Source organism: Centroberyx gerrardi, chromosome 1, assembly GCF_048128805.1.
Source record: "Centroberyx gerrardi isolate f3 chromosome 1, fCenGer3.hap1.cur.20231027, whole genome shotgun sequence".
Taxonomy (NCBI): domain Eukaryota; kingdom Metazoa; phylum Chordata; class Actinopteri; order Beryciformes; family Berycidae; genus Centroberyx; species Centroberyx gerrardi.
The window spans coordinates 13652359-13666732 of NC_135997.1; the positions used below are offsets into that span (position 1 = coordinate 13652359).

A 14374-nucleotide genomic window follows, 5' to 3' on the forward strand; every position below is an offset into this window, starting at 1 on the left:
GGTTTAGTACTGTACAAGAATGAAGGGCAGCAGATGACTTCTTCTGGAGGTAGGAAAACAGACTCTGATATCTCCAGCTACACTGACTGTGTGCAGAGAATAATGTAAAGGAGAGGTGCAACCTAGATGATTGGTGCAACCACAAAACACTGCTACTATCTTTATTCACTTTTTAGATGTATTGAAACCTGAACATTAAGTCAAAAAACACACTTTGGTTGGTGACTTTTGGTCACTAGCCAAATTGAACATTGCTCAAGCTTTTTCATCTGTCTTTTGTTCTCTCGCACCCAAATTCACATGGAATTAAAAATAAAGATAAATGAAATGAAAATAAAGATTACCATTACAAACAGAAAACTTGTGGAAATCACTCAATGGTGATAGAGATTAGAAAAGCAAACTATGATTACGGAAGAAGAACTGTAAGCATGCATCTCATTTGAGATGCAGGTGAGATGCAGACTGCCTCACTTGACAGAACAAAAGTGACTTCTGTAGAGTTTCTTCAATTAATTGACGACACAAATATTGAATAGAGACCCAAAGAGCCAAAACCATGCCGCCTTCTCAATTATCTTTTAATAGTTATATTCCTCAAGGCTTTGTTGAAAAAGCAATTTGTGAAAAATATTGTCAAAAGCTAATGCACTCAGTTTTTTACCTGCCTGCTCACTCCTGACTGCTGGACAAACTGATAAAGTTGACTATGTTACAGACTGTTATGGTACTGAGGTTAGGCTACCCTAGAATGTCATAAAATAGGTCTAATTTAAAATGTGTTGCTGCAGCAGTGTTATAGTATTTTATTTCAAGTGTGTAGTTATTTATTTTTTCTACTTGTTTACTGCTGAAAGTTTATTCTTTTTTAAGGTATTTTTTTTTCTTTTTTTAATGTTTTCTACAACAGAGCAGGATGCTTAATTTTTTGGCCATTTTGCAAATTGTAATTGAGAATTGGTTTCTTGCATATTCCTCTGAGCTATACACAAGTTTGCATGTGGTAAGAGTTAACTGTCTTGCTTCTTCTGGGTGTTTAAGCTTGTGTCTTTTTATTAAATAATTTTTAGTATTTAAGAAGTTCAAGTATTTAAGACAAGATACCTAACTTTGTATCTGCTGTGGCAGAGAGCTGTACAGGTTCAAAATATTGATTGGATTGTCCTAAGCAATAAGAATACCATATATGAATTCTTTAGTGTTGTACCCCTTCAGTGTTCTTATTTAGTCTTGTCCCCCATGCAGCAGTCAGAAGTGAGGTAGTTCTAGATGGGGCATTTTACTGGGTCACAAAAAATGGATGTCATTGTCATCTTCTCTCTCTCTCTAAAGCCCAAATCTGCAGAGCACCTTCTTGAGGCTTTGGATTATGGAAATCGAAACAGGACCCAACACCCCACTGATATGAATGCCACCTCCTCCCGTTCCCATGCTGTATTTCAGGTATTTCAACTGGGGAGTGTGACCTTATGCTCAGATCAGATCTCAGATATCTAGCAATGCATTGGACAGATGTCTACCACACGATAACATGCCTCTTGATAGTCTTGTCATGTGCTGTATGATTGATAGGTGAGTTGACAGTTTTGTGTTCTTGCCTCCAGATTTACTTGCGGCAGCAGGACAAGACTGCCAGCCTCAATCCTAATGTCTGTGTCGCCAAAATGAGCCTGATTGACCTAGCGGGCTCGGAGAGAGCCAGCGCCACCAATGCCAAAGGGGCACGTTTGCGGGAAGGCGCTAACATCAACAAATCACTCCTTGCCCTAGGAAATGTTATCAATGCTCTTGCTGACCCCAAGGTGAGTTTGAAAAGATTATGTATGTGCTCTTGTCCCGCATGTCTGTTGTCAGCAAACATGATTTTGGCTTTATTTATGTCTTTGTTTTATTAATGTCACATATTTCTCACTTTCATTTAGGCTCATATAGTATAAATGCAAGGAGAAACATAAGTGTAGTAATTATATTATGCAATATAATTTTAACCCTGCTCTTAATTGTGATGCCCTGATCTTAATTTATCCTACTTTTCGATTAGACTAGTGTTGTTATTGTTATTTTTATTTTAAATTTTTTTATTATTGCTACTACACCAGTTTGAAGTTTCAGCCCTAAGCTGTATTGGCAAGTACTCAAAAATAAGATTAAACATTGTGTTGTTGCAGCAACCAAATAATAGGATACAACTTATATATAGTACATGATGGCACATGTGCATAGTGGTCTGTTCTCATTACTCCGTAATCAGAACACATGAAGGTGGCATACATACAGAAACGTGTCCAGAGATACGTATTGAGAATGTACAGAAATATGCACATGGAAACAACAGGCAAATGTCGTATAAAAAAGCTGTATATTTTGTACTCATTTCGATGATTGAGTGTAATTTTGCGTCATTTGCTTGGGATTCTCGACCAGAGGCTTCTGGGGTATATAAAGTAAACAGCTTCCCTCCCTATGATTCAAGGAGCCTGGGAAGTGGAGAGTCAACTGAGTATTTGGGTATTATTTCATTCCAGTTGCATACATTAACCTGTCAAGCAGTCGTCTCGTTTTACGCACCAGTCCCAGGGGACCAGGCGCAAGCAGGCCACATGCATTTAGGAAATGCTGCGCAAATGTACCACTGCCATGGCGAAATGTGATCCGTCTTCACCAGGTTGTTTCATTCTTGGGGGATAATATCTTCATGTTCTTGCCTGGGCAGTGTTTGATTAATATGGTTCCCCTGGACACCACTCTAGAGTGTTGCAGTAGTAGACTTGTTGTTGTCCCTTGATCTGCTAAACCCACCACACCACCGCCACGCTCCCCACCCCAGCCCCATCCTATTTCCATGGTTAATGGTGCTCCAGTGTTTACTGTAGGCAGACAAGGAATTCATGGTGTGTCATTTGTTCGGGGGAAAGAATGTTCCCACTTCTGTTTGGGCAGACATGCTCATTCATTTGACTGAGAAGAATGTCTGCTACTTCTGTTTGTGCAGTGCAGTATGTCGTTTTCATGGTGTGCTGCACACAATTTTTGTAACTTGTTTGCCTTATTCCTGATGAACCCAACACCAATTGTTTTTGCTGAGTGGCCACTTCACACTTCCCATTCACATCAATGCAAGCCTATCCATTCAGCTGTGCGGTGAAGGTCATTTTACACTTGATCTGCCGCAGGTTCCTAGTGATCGTGTGAACGCCCAAGTAAAAATGAACATTTGAGTCCAGTGAACCATGTTAGTGTTCTTCTGACCACGAACTTTGCTGGGAAGAATGAATCTGCCTAAAGTCCTGCTTTGATTGAAAGGGAAATTTGCCAAGTTGGCACAGCTACCCCTGAACTCCCTCCTTGGATGTGAACTATAACCAAGGTCGTTGAATCCAGATGTAGGCCAGGGTTTTGGGCCTATGGAGAAGTGCTGAGGCAGCTGCAAACCCCAGAAGAGATCATTTTTCCCTCCTGTGTCTCTTTAACTTTTCATGTGTATTTCCACCATCTCAATCTCCATGAGATTGTGACTCACCTAAGCAGCTGCAGTTTATCTATGCCATTATTAGAGACTGAGCTGTGTTCACAGACCAGCTGCACAGTGACTGCAGACCAGTGTTGTGGGTGTCTGTTTTCTGCTTTTGTGGATGTCGGTAACACTAACCTGAACTCTCCATATTGAGTTTTGTTTCCTATGAGATTTGGTGGTCCCCACCAAATAGTGTGATCTGAATAAACTTCTCTTGTGGAGCTTCTCCAGATGGAGAATTTTCTCTATCCTTTTTGGAATTTAATTTTTACTCTAATCTACATTTTCATGTCAATCTTATGTTTTCAGTTTTGGTTGGGTTTCTGTATATCTGTCCTGTTTGACAGAACTAGAGGTTTAGCTGATTCTGTATTAGTTTCCTTTCAAACAACATTTGTTTGATTTATTTTTAAGTAAATGCAACACCACCAGAAGAGTTTTTCACATGTTCTGAGATGCTGATTAATGTACACTTTCAGTGAACCCAACTATGCTAAATGACTAACTTTTCTCATTTGTTTCAGAGTAAGAAAGCTCACATACCATACAGGGACAGCAAGCTGACACGACTACTTAAAGACTCCTTGGGAGGCAACTGCAGGACGGTCATGATTGCCAATGTTAGCCCCTCGTCAAAGTCATATGATGACACCCATAACACACTGAAGTATGCCAACAGGGCCAAGGAGATCAAGTCTTTGGTTAGTCAATGTTTATGTTGTCATGTTGTTTACTGTGAAGATGATTTCAAAGCTAAATGTTTGGACACTTGCTTTACTATCTAATGAATTCCATTTCAAATGAGAAAAAAGAATCCTTTTGTAATCAATTCTCTCTCTTTCTGTGCCTTTACCTAAATATCTATCAGCTGAAGAGTAACGTTGTTAGCCTGGACAGTCACATTGGCCAGTATGCGGTGATATGTGAGAAACAACGGCAAGAGGTAATAGGAAGCACCCAGCACTACTGCACTGTCTTTAATTCAGAAAACCTACATAAGTTTCTGTCACACCACGTGGAATTTCTCATTTTCAGTGGCTCACATCGGACCATTTTGTAAATTTTCAATTTTTCTTTTGTATTCTTATCCAAGATTCTAAAGTTGAAGCAGAAACTGAAAGAGTATGAGGACAAGAAGATGGATGTCCTGGTGCCTGGGGATTTTAACACGATCCCTTCTCAGAAACAAGCAGAGTTCAAAAGGTAAGTGTGTACATGTGAGTGTGATTGAGTATGAAAGATAAAGCATATTATTGGAAGATGATTTGTTTTGTTTGAATATGTTATAGACCCTTTTAGTGTGAACATTGTAATTATAGTATAGGCACTGAGTGGAGGCAGAAAGAGCACATAGCCTACAACTGCCAATGTAGTGATGCACGGATCATCCCAGAACCCATGGGACCTGTGGTTTTACCAGTGGTTCTGGTGGCTTTAGGTCAGTAATAAATTATAATTAAGCGGATCAGGCAGTTTAAGGTCTAATTAGGCATGTTGGTTCAGGTTATAGCCTAATACTTCAAATGAAATTGATGTATTTATTAACTAACTAGATAATCCAACTTGCTAACAATAGGGATATCAGTTAACAGGCAAACAATGTTTATGGATTAATCAGAAATACATATTTAGACCTGAATTCATGTTTCAGATGAATCATACAGGCCAGTGATTTAAGAGAGGGGGCTAATTGGGAGGAGATGGTGATAAGTGCAAAATCAAACTAAACACATTTTACTGTGTCTGAACTTTTATTTTGCATGATACATTTTAATAGACCTGCTAACTGTAACAGTGTGTGAGTGTCACACCAGTGTCTGATAAATATGACAAAGAAAAATCACTGCTATTTTATCTTTTGCTACTGCTTGCTTTTAGGTTTATACACATGTAAAACTGCCAAGGACTATTGATTTTCAATTACATTTTAGTGCAGTGGCTCTATTGTAAGATAAATTAGACAAATGATTATGATGGCAAATTAATTAAGTTGATGGTGACACAAGCTGAAACTCACCATGGTCAGTGGGGAAACATTAAAGGAATAGTTAACATTATCATCTACTCACCCTCATGTCAGTTAAAACACTGGTGGAGTTTGTATGTCAATATAACACACAGCGAGCTAGTTGGTGCAGCTTCATTTCAGTCATCTCCAACCAACTGGAGTGAAGTGAATTTCTTTAGTTAGTTACAAAAAATTACCATAAAATGACTCCAAACGGCAGTGTTCTGAAGCCAAACGATTACACTGTGGGTCCAAAAGTCCAATATTCACCTCAAACAAAATGTACTCATTACATTTTAAGCAACTTCTGTTTACTTCTGGTATTTCATGCTATTTAAGGTTAAAAGTTTGTTTTATTCATTCATTTATTTATTTTGTTTGTTTGTTTGTAGAATTGCAACAGTGTTACCTGGGCTCATATTGGTACCAAAGTCACATTTTGGTAGAATAGAATAGATGTTTATTGTCCTCGGAGAGGAAATTTGTTTCCACAGCCAGTACAGGTGAAACACAGATACACTGAAAACATCAACACAAGAAACATACATTTACAGCATAACATACAACACATCAGGCATACAGTTAGAGGTAGATGGAGGTGAGTCAGGAGTCTGAATGTTTATTAAGAAGTGTGATGGCAAGGGGCACAAAGCTTTTCCCGAAGCGTGCCCTCTTGCATCAGGCTGTCCTGTACCTGCAGCCACACTGGAGCAGGACAAAGTGGTGGTGAAGTGGATGGACTGGATCTGAGATTATTGTGGTGACTTTGCGTACTGTGACAACACCAGTTTTTTTGTTTAACTGAATACTCTCCGTCGTGTTTTAGATGTATTTCAAATGTACTCTTGACCTGTACTGCAGTCACAGGGAGCTGCATATTAAGCTCAGCCTGATAACTAAAACATTGATAAATAATGTGCACATCAGGCATTTACTTAAGCTAACAGGTAAACATGAGACAATGGGAAAAAAAAACATAACCCCAGTTTGCTCCTTCAAAAATGAAAAATAGAACAGTTGGAGGTTTTCAATCCCGGTCCTCGCGTTTTCATTCTAGCCATCTAATCAGGGATTATTTAACACCTTGGATGCAAGGTGATTGCAATTATCTTCCTGGTCTGATCGAAAACCAGCACTACTCTGGGTCCCAAGGATCAGGATTGAAAACCGCCGGCCTAGATACTTGTATTTTGAAAAGAAAATGCAACATAATTCTTTGCCACCTGGCTCCAACATACTTTCTACATCTGTGTATGTGAGCGTAGTGGTTCAGGATGTAAACTGTAAAAGGTTTGACTTAATATCAATGTCAGAGTAACTGTCCTTTTAAAACTAGCTTTTTTGTATTTCACTGTGGCGTTCTCTCTGTTTTCGATGGGCGCAGCTGTGCGATGCCTTTATTTTAATATGACTGATATATGTGTAGACATTCATGTGTTTTATATAAATCCGATCAGCCAAATCATCCCATCTAGTCCTCTTGAAGGGATGCAGTGGCATCTGTCGGGGTGTGTGGGGTGGGGGCGGGGGAAACAGAAAAGCTGAATGAGTCTCACTCCCACACATTTCATTCACTGGCATCAGAATTCACAACTCGCACAGTGAGAGGCTCTGAAGAGAGGCTGCACGCTTCTCACACTATTAAAAATTCAGCAGTCTGGCAAGGCCACGACGGCTCCTACGTCACTGGGGTTACATTGGAGAGTGCAGTCACATTTCAGCGACAGCTCTCCAGTCTTATTTACCTGCATGCCTCTCCTGTCTTTCCTCTTGCTTTAACCTTACTAGACAATGACTTGCATCCAATCTATTTATTATCCTAATTTTAAACAAATGAAGTCATATAAATGGCTCAGTCCAAGCAGAAGGAGGTCTTAGATTTTCTTAAAGGGTTAAAGTCAGGATTTGATAATTAGCTCAGACCCTTAAAAATTTCATATTGCATACTACAAGATAATATTAGTCTTGCAAATATTTGATGAGATCACTTGGTTTACTATTTATATTTTCATAATTATTAGTTGTAGAGGTAGAAGTATCTTATCAAAAATGGTTTAAATATATAGAGTAAATCATCAAATATTTCATATTCAACTCCAGTTTATGACATGTTTATAACACCTAAACAACGTAAGAGCTTCATGGCACAGGAATAACTGCAGATTCACTCCCTATGTAGTTATTATACATGTGACATAGCATCTTCTAATCACATCCTTCCCAATCCCTGAAACTGCTCTGTTTGTAAGGTTGGCGTTACACTGTCGTAACCTTTTTATGGACTGATCTGATATCTTAGAAAGAATGTTTTGTGTGCGAATTCCCTCTTAACAATAGAGGTGCTTCATGGTTTAGATTGCTTTACTTTCAGCCAAGTCCATTAAAAGCCGTTTTAATTATCTTGGCAAGCACCCTTTTGTACAAGGTGCTGTTGTCACCGTAAGTGGGATGAAAGATTGACGCAGTCTTTTTGCCAGAAGTTATCCTCTGACCTTCCTTCCTTATCTGAATGAAGATGCTGTGTGTGACATATTCAGTTGTACTTGGCAATCTGTAAGGGTTAATATAGAAAACATTTGAAAAGATCGTGAGTCATCACTGAAGGAACATATTTGAAAGTATTAATTTGCCACTCATGAAAAGCTCTTTTGTTTCCTATTTTAACAGCAAAGATATGCTAGGTCATTTTTGACAGTATTCATAAAACAAGACCATCTACCGTTTATCGCCTCTCTATGAAGACAAAATTCCCACTGTCCCATTAGAAGAGGTGAGGGAAGTACAGTAAAGATTGTGATATTTGAACAGCACTCTTTTCTCTCTTTAGGGTGTCAGAAGCTCTGCAGCGAATCTTCTCCAGCCGGGCCCAGATCAGGAGAGAACAGCTGGATCTGGAGAGACAACTGAAGGAGAATGAGCTGCGCCAGCGCCACAGTGAGGAGGGCAACCTGCAGGTCCAATTTTTCTGTGCCAAAGAAAAGACTGAGAAGGTAGCTGGTGTTTATGCTGCTGTCCACAGTTTCCTTCATTCCCTCAGAAAAAAATAAAACTGCTGAGTCATCATTCCACTAGTCTATCCTTTATAGTTATTTTAGCCACTCATTCACACCCCTATGGGACGGGGTCAATGCCCCGCGATTCCTGCCTGTTCTCAACCATCTGAGCCCCAGTGTTAGTCCCAGCTGTAAATACCATCTCAAATATAAAAGGGGAATACTTGTGAATTTGTGATTGTGATTTCAGCTTTTATGTCTTTGATATTCCTTCTCCCATACTTGTAGAGCTCCACCAAGAATGGGGTCAGGGTACGTTTTCTGTTTTGCACCAGAAAGCACTACAGTAACTTTAAGTCCACTTCGTCTTCATGTGAGCTGACATTGAGGGGTTCTTTGAATTTTATCTTACTACAGCGTTCCCACACTCCTGGAATCAGTTATGAAAAATTATAAAAGGGAGAAAAGTGTTGGAAAAGTTGTAATGTATTTTGTTTTTTTCTTGAATACTGACAAATGTCAGAAAAAGCTGTGGCTGGCTCCGAAACAGTCTAGACCTCCCTGTTGGAGGAAAATGTTGCTGGTTGCTGACTGTTTTTTTGGTTGGAGTTAGAATAAATGTATAATCCTTGATTCCTTGATTTCAAAGTGAAAAACAAATGCTTTAAATGCTTTAATGGTTTAAGTTAGTGTAGTTGATGCTTACTTTTTAATTTAGTCTCACTAAAATTTGGTCATGAAAATTTGAAAAGGGGCCTTGGAAAATTCATGAAAAAGTTTTGGAATTTTTGTAAAAAGGTTACTATTTTTTATATGTTCTTGTCTAAACCATGTTGGTTTTTATGGTTTATTATGACCTCCAGACTGACACTGCCACAGACAAATTTTTAGAAATGTGGCATATTTTGAAGGCTCCATTTTGAACACCACCATCAAAGTTGTCCTCTAGCATTTCAGTTCTTTTGAAAGCGTTGTTAAGGTTCTCAATAGGCTTGCATTTTCTCTATGCTCTATGAGTGGCAATGAGCTATTTTTAAGTTGTCCAGAGCGCATGCACTGTTATGTAATACTAAGACATGAAGGTTCAAACTATGACATTCACTGGTCATACTGTAATTTTTTGTTGTCTCCATTAGGCCACCTGTAAGCATGAACGTAAGATTGCCGCCTTACGCACGCAGCAGCAACACATTAACAAGCGTTTGGAGGAGGCAGAAGTCCGCTTCCAGGAGAACGACGGCTGTCTTCATCGAGTGGAGAATGAGATGAAGTTGTTGAGGACAAATGCCCAGACCCCAGAGGTGAATACTTCATGTGATCCCTTTACACTCAAAAAATATTTTGGTTCATTTTGTAAGGTTTACACATTTCAGTTGTATCACAAATTTCTATCAAATTGGATTAAGTAATTCTAACTTAATCTAAGTGTATGATTTGTAATGTAGTTTTTTAAAATGGATTCAAATAAACCCAAAGTGGTTTGGATGAATACATTTTAATTACAAATTTTAATTTTAAGCACAAATTTGTTTGGGGTGCCATTAAATAGACTGAATCACTTTTTTTCAAAATACTTGTTTTTTGTGTTGTTGTGGGGGGGTTTTTTTTCCTCCTAAAATTTAAATTTGCTTTAATTATGAGTTATGTGAGTTTTGTGAATTGTTAAATCCATTGTTTTTTCACACTTAATGTTTTATTTTTTATTTTTATTTCAGTTTACCCAAAACATTTCTGCCTTGCCCTTACTTTTAGCTGATCCAAAGTCAGTTTTAATTGCTGGTGACTTGACAACCTTAAAACCTGAGTGCGTAAACACAATGTCAGTAACTATGCTGTGCAGTGAAATTGTCAATAGAACATCCACCCAGACGTAATTTCTGACTGATTCTTGACAGTGTTAGACTGTCAATAGAAGTGTGTGGTAAGCAACGCCTGATATTAAAATCATGTAACTTGTAGACAGGATGAGATAGTTTGAGTTAATGCTAGAAGACAAATTAACATGATTAGAAAAGGAAAAAACTTAACAACGTGGGTTAGATCCTTTAAAACTCAGTGCTCGGTGTTTTTTGTTTGTTTATTTTGGAAGGTAGGCTGTGTCTCCACTGGTGTCGTGACTGTCTTTGTTTTCTTCCCATCTGTTCTCCCAGTAATTAGAACCGTGCTCATTTTATTTCTCCAGCTCACTCGTGGATCACTGAAGAGAATAAATCAATACCCTTTACTCATCCCTCACACAGCAGCCAGTTACCTAAAACCATGCCCATGTTATTTTTTTCTTCTTTATCCTTTTTTCCAGGAACTGGCCCAGAACTATGACGCATCCACCGGTCAAATGTTCTCTCTGCTGTTGTTTCGTAGTTCCTTTACGTCAGAGTGTTTTTTTTTTTTTTTATCCTTACCCAGAGCAGACAGCTTTTCAGAGGAAACATGGCTGAAAACAAAACTTCGAAGATTCTGTCTGCTATGCTGACCCCCAGACAGCTTGTTGTCTCTTCTAATTCTGCCTGCCGGAGTGCTAATTCAACATGTTCCTCCTTTAAAATGCCCGTTGCCTCACCGTCTCTGCTCTCTCTGATCTCACTTGTCCTCCCTGTTCAGGTCCTAGAGAAGGACCTCTATTGCCACAGACTGGAGCTGCAGGTAAATGATCTCAAACAACACATCAAGCAGATGGTCCAGCTCACCGCACTGCAGGATAAGGAGAACAAGCGCATGCAGAAGTAGGTTGACAGCACTTGAAAGTAATTCTTATTAAATCAACTAAATGGTCAATTTGTGCAACTGAAATTCACCCCAAACACTCTGAGCCTGTTAATACCTTTGCTTGTCTGATTCCTCTTGTGTTTCAGAATGGTGAACATCCTGTTGCCTGCTTATAGTCGACACTACGATGTGTTGCGTGGGGCTGCGCTGGTCACACCAGCAGATGAGATGGAGAACCATGAACTAGAGCACCTTGTGCTGAGGGAGAGAGGCGTGGTCTGGGCAGACCAGGAAGGGGCGGGGCAACATCTGAAAAGTGAAGGGACTGGGGAGGAGTCACAACAGACAAATGAGGCAGGGACCTCTGGGTTCTGCAGCGAGTTGGCACCCATCCTGTCTTTCTCTCACCTGTTCTACCACCAGAATAGCCCCTGCAGTAAGTCATCATACCCTCATCACTCCACTCTCCACTCCAATGAACTGTTGTTCATTTGCCATACATGTTGTTTGTGTTCATTACAGTATTCTGTGTATATGCTTGGAAAATTTGGTGCCCTGGTAACTTTCAGTGTGCCAGACAAATAAGGTAAAAAAAAAAAAAAATCCGGCAATATAATGTCTGTGCCTAAACTGCACTTAACAACACTTGTCATGTGTAGGCAAAATCTGAAAGAATGATGGCACTAAAGCGGCAATATAAAAATTTAAATGTTTTGTCACATCACAAAACTACATTAAATTTGTTAATTGGGGAAAAAAAACTTAAGTTATAGATTAGAAGAACAGCTAAGAACACAAGACTAGCGATACAGGCTTTTTGGCTTCGATAATTATGATTTATTGTTCGCCTCTCCGACAAACAAGTAGAGTGAAGGCCAAACTATACTTCTGCGTTGAATTGCTGCCGTAGCAACGGCATAGGTGTGTACGGCGGTGCGAGCATTTATGGTTCTGTGTCGGTGATTCTGTGCGTAGACCACCGAAACGCTAGACAGCAGTGGTTTGCTTTGTTAACACACAAGTAATAACTGAAGAATTAGTAGTGTTTACATTCTCTGAAGTTCGTGTTCTGGGATATTTCTCACTACGAATTCAGTGACATCTGGTAGTCTTTATAATTCGGAGATGAGGTGTCCTATAAATGAACATATTTGCGAACCTCCTCAGCAAGTCTCTCTTCGGTCTGCTCCATTGTCTTCAACTGGATACAAAGCAGGCCAATCACAGTTCTTGCAGTCTTGTGTCGCCCTATGCACAGTTTAGTCCAGCCATACCAACAGTCAAAAAATGACAAATTATAAGTAAATTTATACTGATACTGAAAAAGATCTACTTTCCATATTGGTTATCTTTAAAAGTGTTGAGATCCTTCATGGTATATCAAAATATGTCAGTTGTGACAGCATATCACTGGTGTTACATAGATCAGATCATTGTGACCGTGACAACAGTGGCATCTTGGTCAAAATGGAGGTCTTCCTAAAATGGCTGACACGTGAGGAAGAGTTCAATTCCATACTTCTAAATTCAAGATATACGAGATCTATGGCATTATTTTAACAAAAGATCAAGTGTCCTACATGTACAAGATGTAACACTAGTGATGTAGAGAAGTTATGTGAAGCCTGATAAGAAGGAAATATGGAGAAGATATGCTAACCTCCTCCAGTGACCTTTTGCCCAAAGAAAGAGTAATTGTACATTCAATTGGACAAATATAGTTTTCAAATACATCAAATGCTTTAGAAGTCAAATGCTTTAATGGTGCATATAATAAAATGAGTGTAATGAGTGTATCTAAAATATTTTCTCAAATGTTGCAATCTGGCTACGGGATACAGCTGGTTTACAGGTGAAGAGTGACTATGGAAAAGGATAAAAAATAGAGAAATTAAAATGGAATTTTTTGGAAAATGCTTTTATTTGTCGCAATTTACCCATGAACCCATGAACACTTGGGGCATGCTGCCACTCCAATGGCAAGCTTTAGCAGATTTACTTTGCTTGCACAGGTGAATGCAACAGATGCTAACAATGTGCACATAAGATAACACATTTTTCAAACATTTGTAGCACTTTTTGATAAAACCAAAGCAAATAAGGCTTGACTTAAGCTATTGAAGCTGTATCTGTGTTGTAATTGTGACAATGTGTTTGTGATGATGCTTCTCATTGAATCTCTTTATCACTTTTTGACTCTCAGGTGCAGAGAGACGCACAAAAAGAGTATCATTGCGCCATGCTGCTCCATCACCTAAAGGTAACTCTTCCTGCACTCCACTCTCCCCTCTCCCACTGTCTTGCTAACATAGTCATTAATCTAAAAACCTCTGCATACCTGCCAAATCTCTCTCTCTCTCTCTCTCTCTCTCTCTCTCTCTCTCTCTCTCTCTCTCTCTCTCTCTCTCTCTCTCTCTCTCTCTCTCTCTCTCTCATTCATTTGCTCTATCTCATATTCGCTTGCTCTCTCTCTCTCTCTCTCTCATTCATCTGCTCTCTCTCTCACGCTCTATCAATCACACGTGCACATATGCACTTTGAGAGTTGATCCTTAAATTTGATTGAAATGGACCTGACAACCACAAAGTTGTTTTTAGGATATGCCATATGAACCTGAAATTGTTGTGTGTACACTTACATTTTCTCTTTCTCTTTACTTTGCCTTTTTTCAGCAAATGTGTTTTTAGTTTCTTTGCAAAGCACAGTCTGTCTTTCTATCTGTCTGTCTGTCTGTCTGTCTATCTAAAAAGGATAGACTTGTTCAGAGTAGCAATATACACAACAAAAAATCAGACATGAAATATAATTTGATTTCCAGTTACACAGTGCTGCAGACATCCTGTCCTGGCCCAGAGTTCAGTAATGAAATGTCGTGAGCACTCCAAACCACTTTTAGGGAGGGAAAAGTGTACATGGGGAACCTTTGGGGGAATGTAACCAAAAGGTTTGTGAATTATGGCAGTCCAAATTGGCTGTAATGATATTTTCTGCAGGTGGTCTACATTTAATTGAAACACATTGTGGGAAATTTAACTTTTGAAGAAAAAATTAACTGCCAGATGACCAGAGTTCATTGAAAGGAAATGTATAAAAGCAGCAGGGAATTTGTCACCACTATTATTAAATTTAGAACGTTTGCCTGCAGCTGATTCT

General features: G+C 39.1%; 1 protein-coding gene across 2 annotated transcripts in view; it reads left to right on the forward strand.

Annotated features, from left to right (window-relative positions):
• kif18a (kinesin family member 18A) overlaps positions 1–14374 on the forward strand; it is a 32621-nt gene that overhangs the window by 5266 nt on the left and 12981 nt on the right. For both annotated transcript variants that reach the window (XM_071917200.2, XM_071917201.2), the window contains exons 5-14: positions 1333–1443; positions 1605–1802; positions 4039–4215; positions 4383–4457; positions 4608–4717; positions 8350–8512; positions 9652–9816; positions 11117–11238; positions 11368–11657; positions 13425–13481. In XM_071917200.2, the coding sequence (XP_071773301.2) occupies positions 1333–1443; positions 1605–1802; positions 4039–4215; positions 4383–4457; positions 4608–4717; positions 8350–8512; positions 9652–9816; positions 11117–11238; positions 11368–11657; positions 13425–13481 (1468 nt within the window). The remainder of the gene's footprint in view (positions 1–1332; positions 1444–1604; positions 1803–4038; positions 4216–4382; positions 4458–4607; positions 4718–8349; positions 8513–9651; positions 9817–11116; positions 11239–11367; positions 11658–13424; positions 13482–14374) is intronic.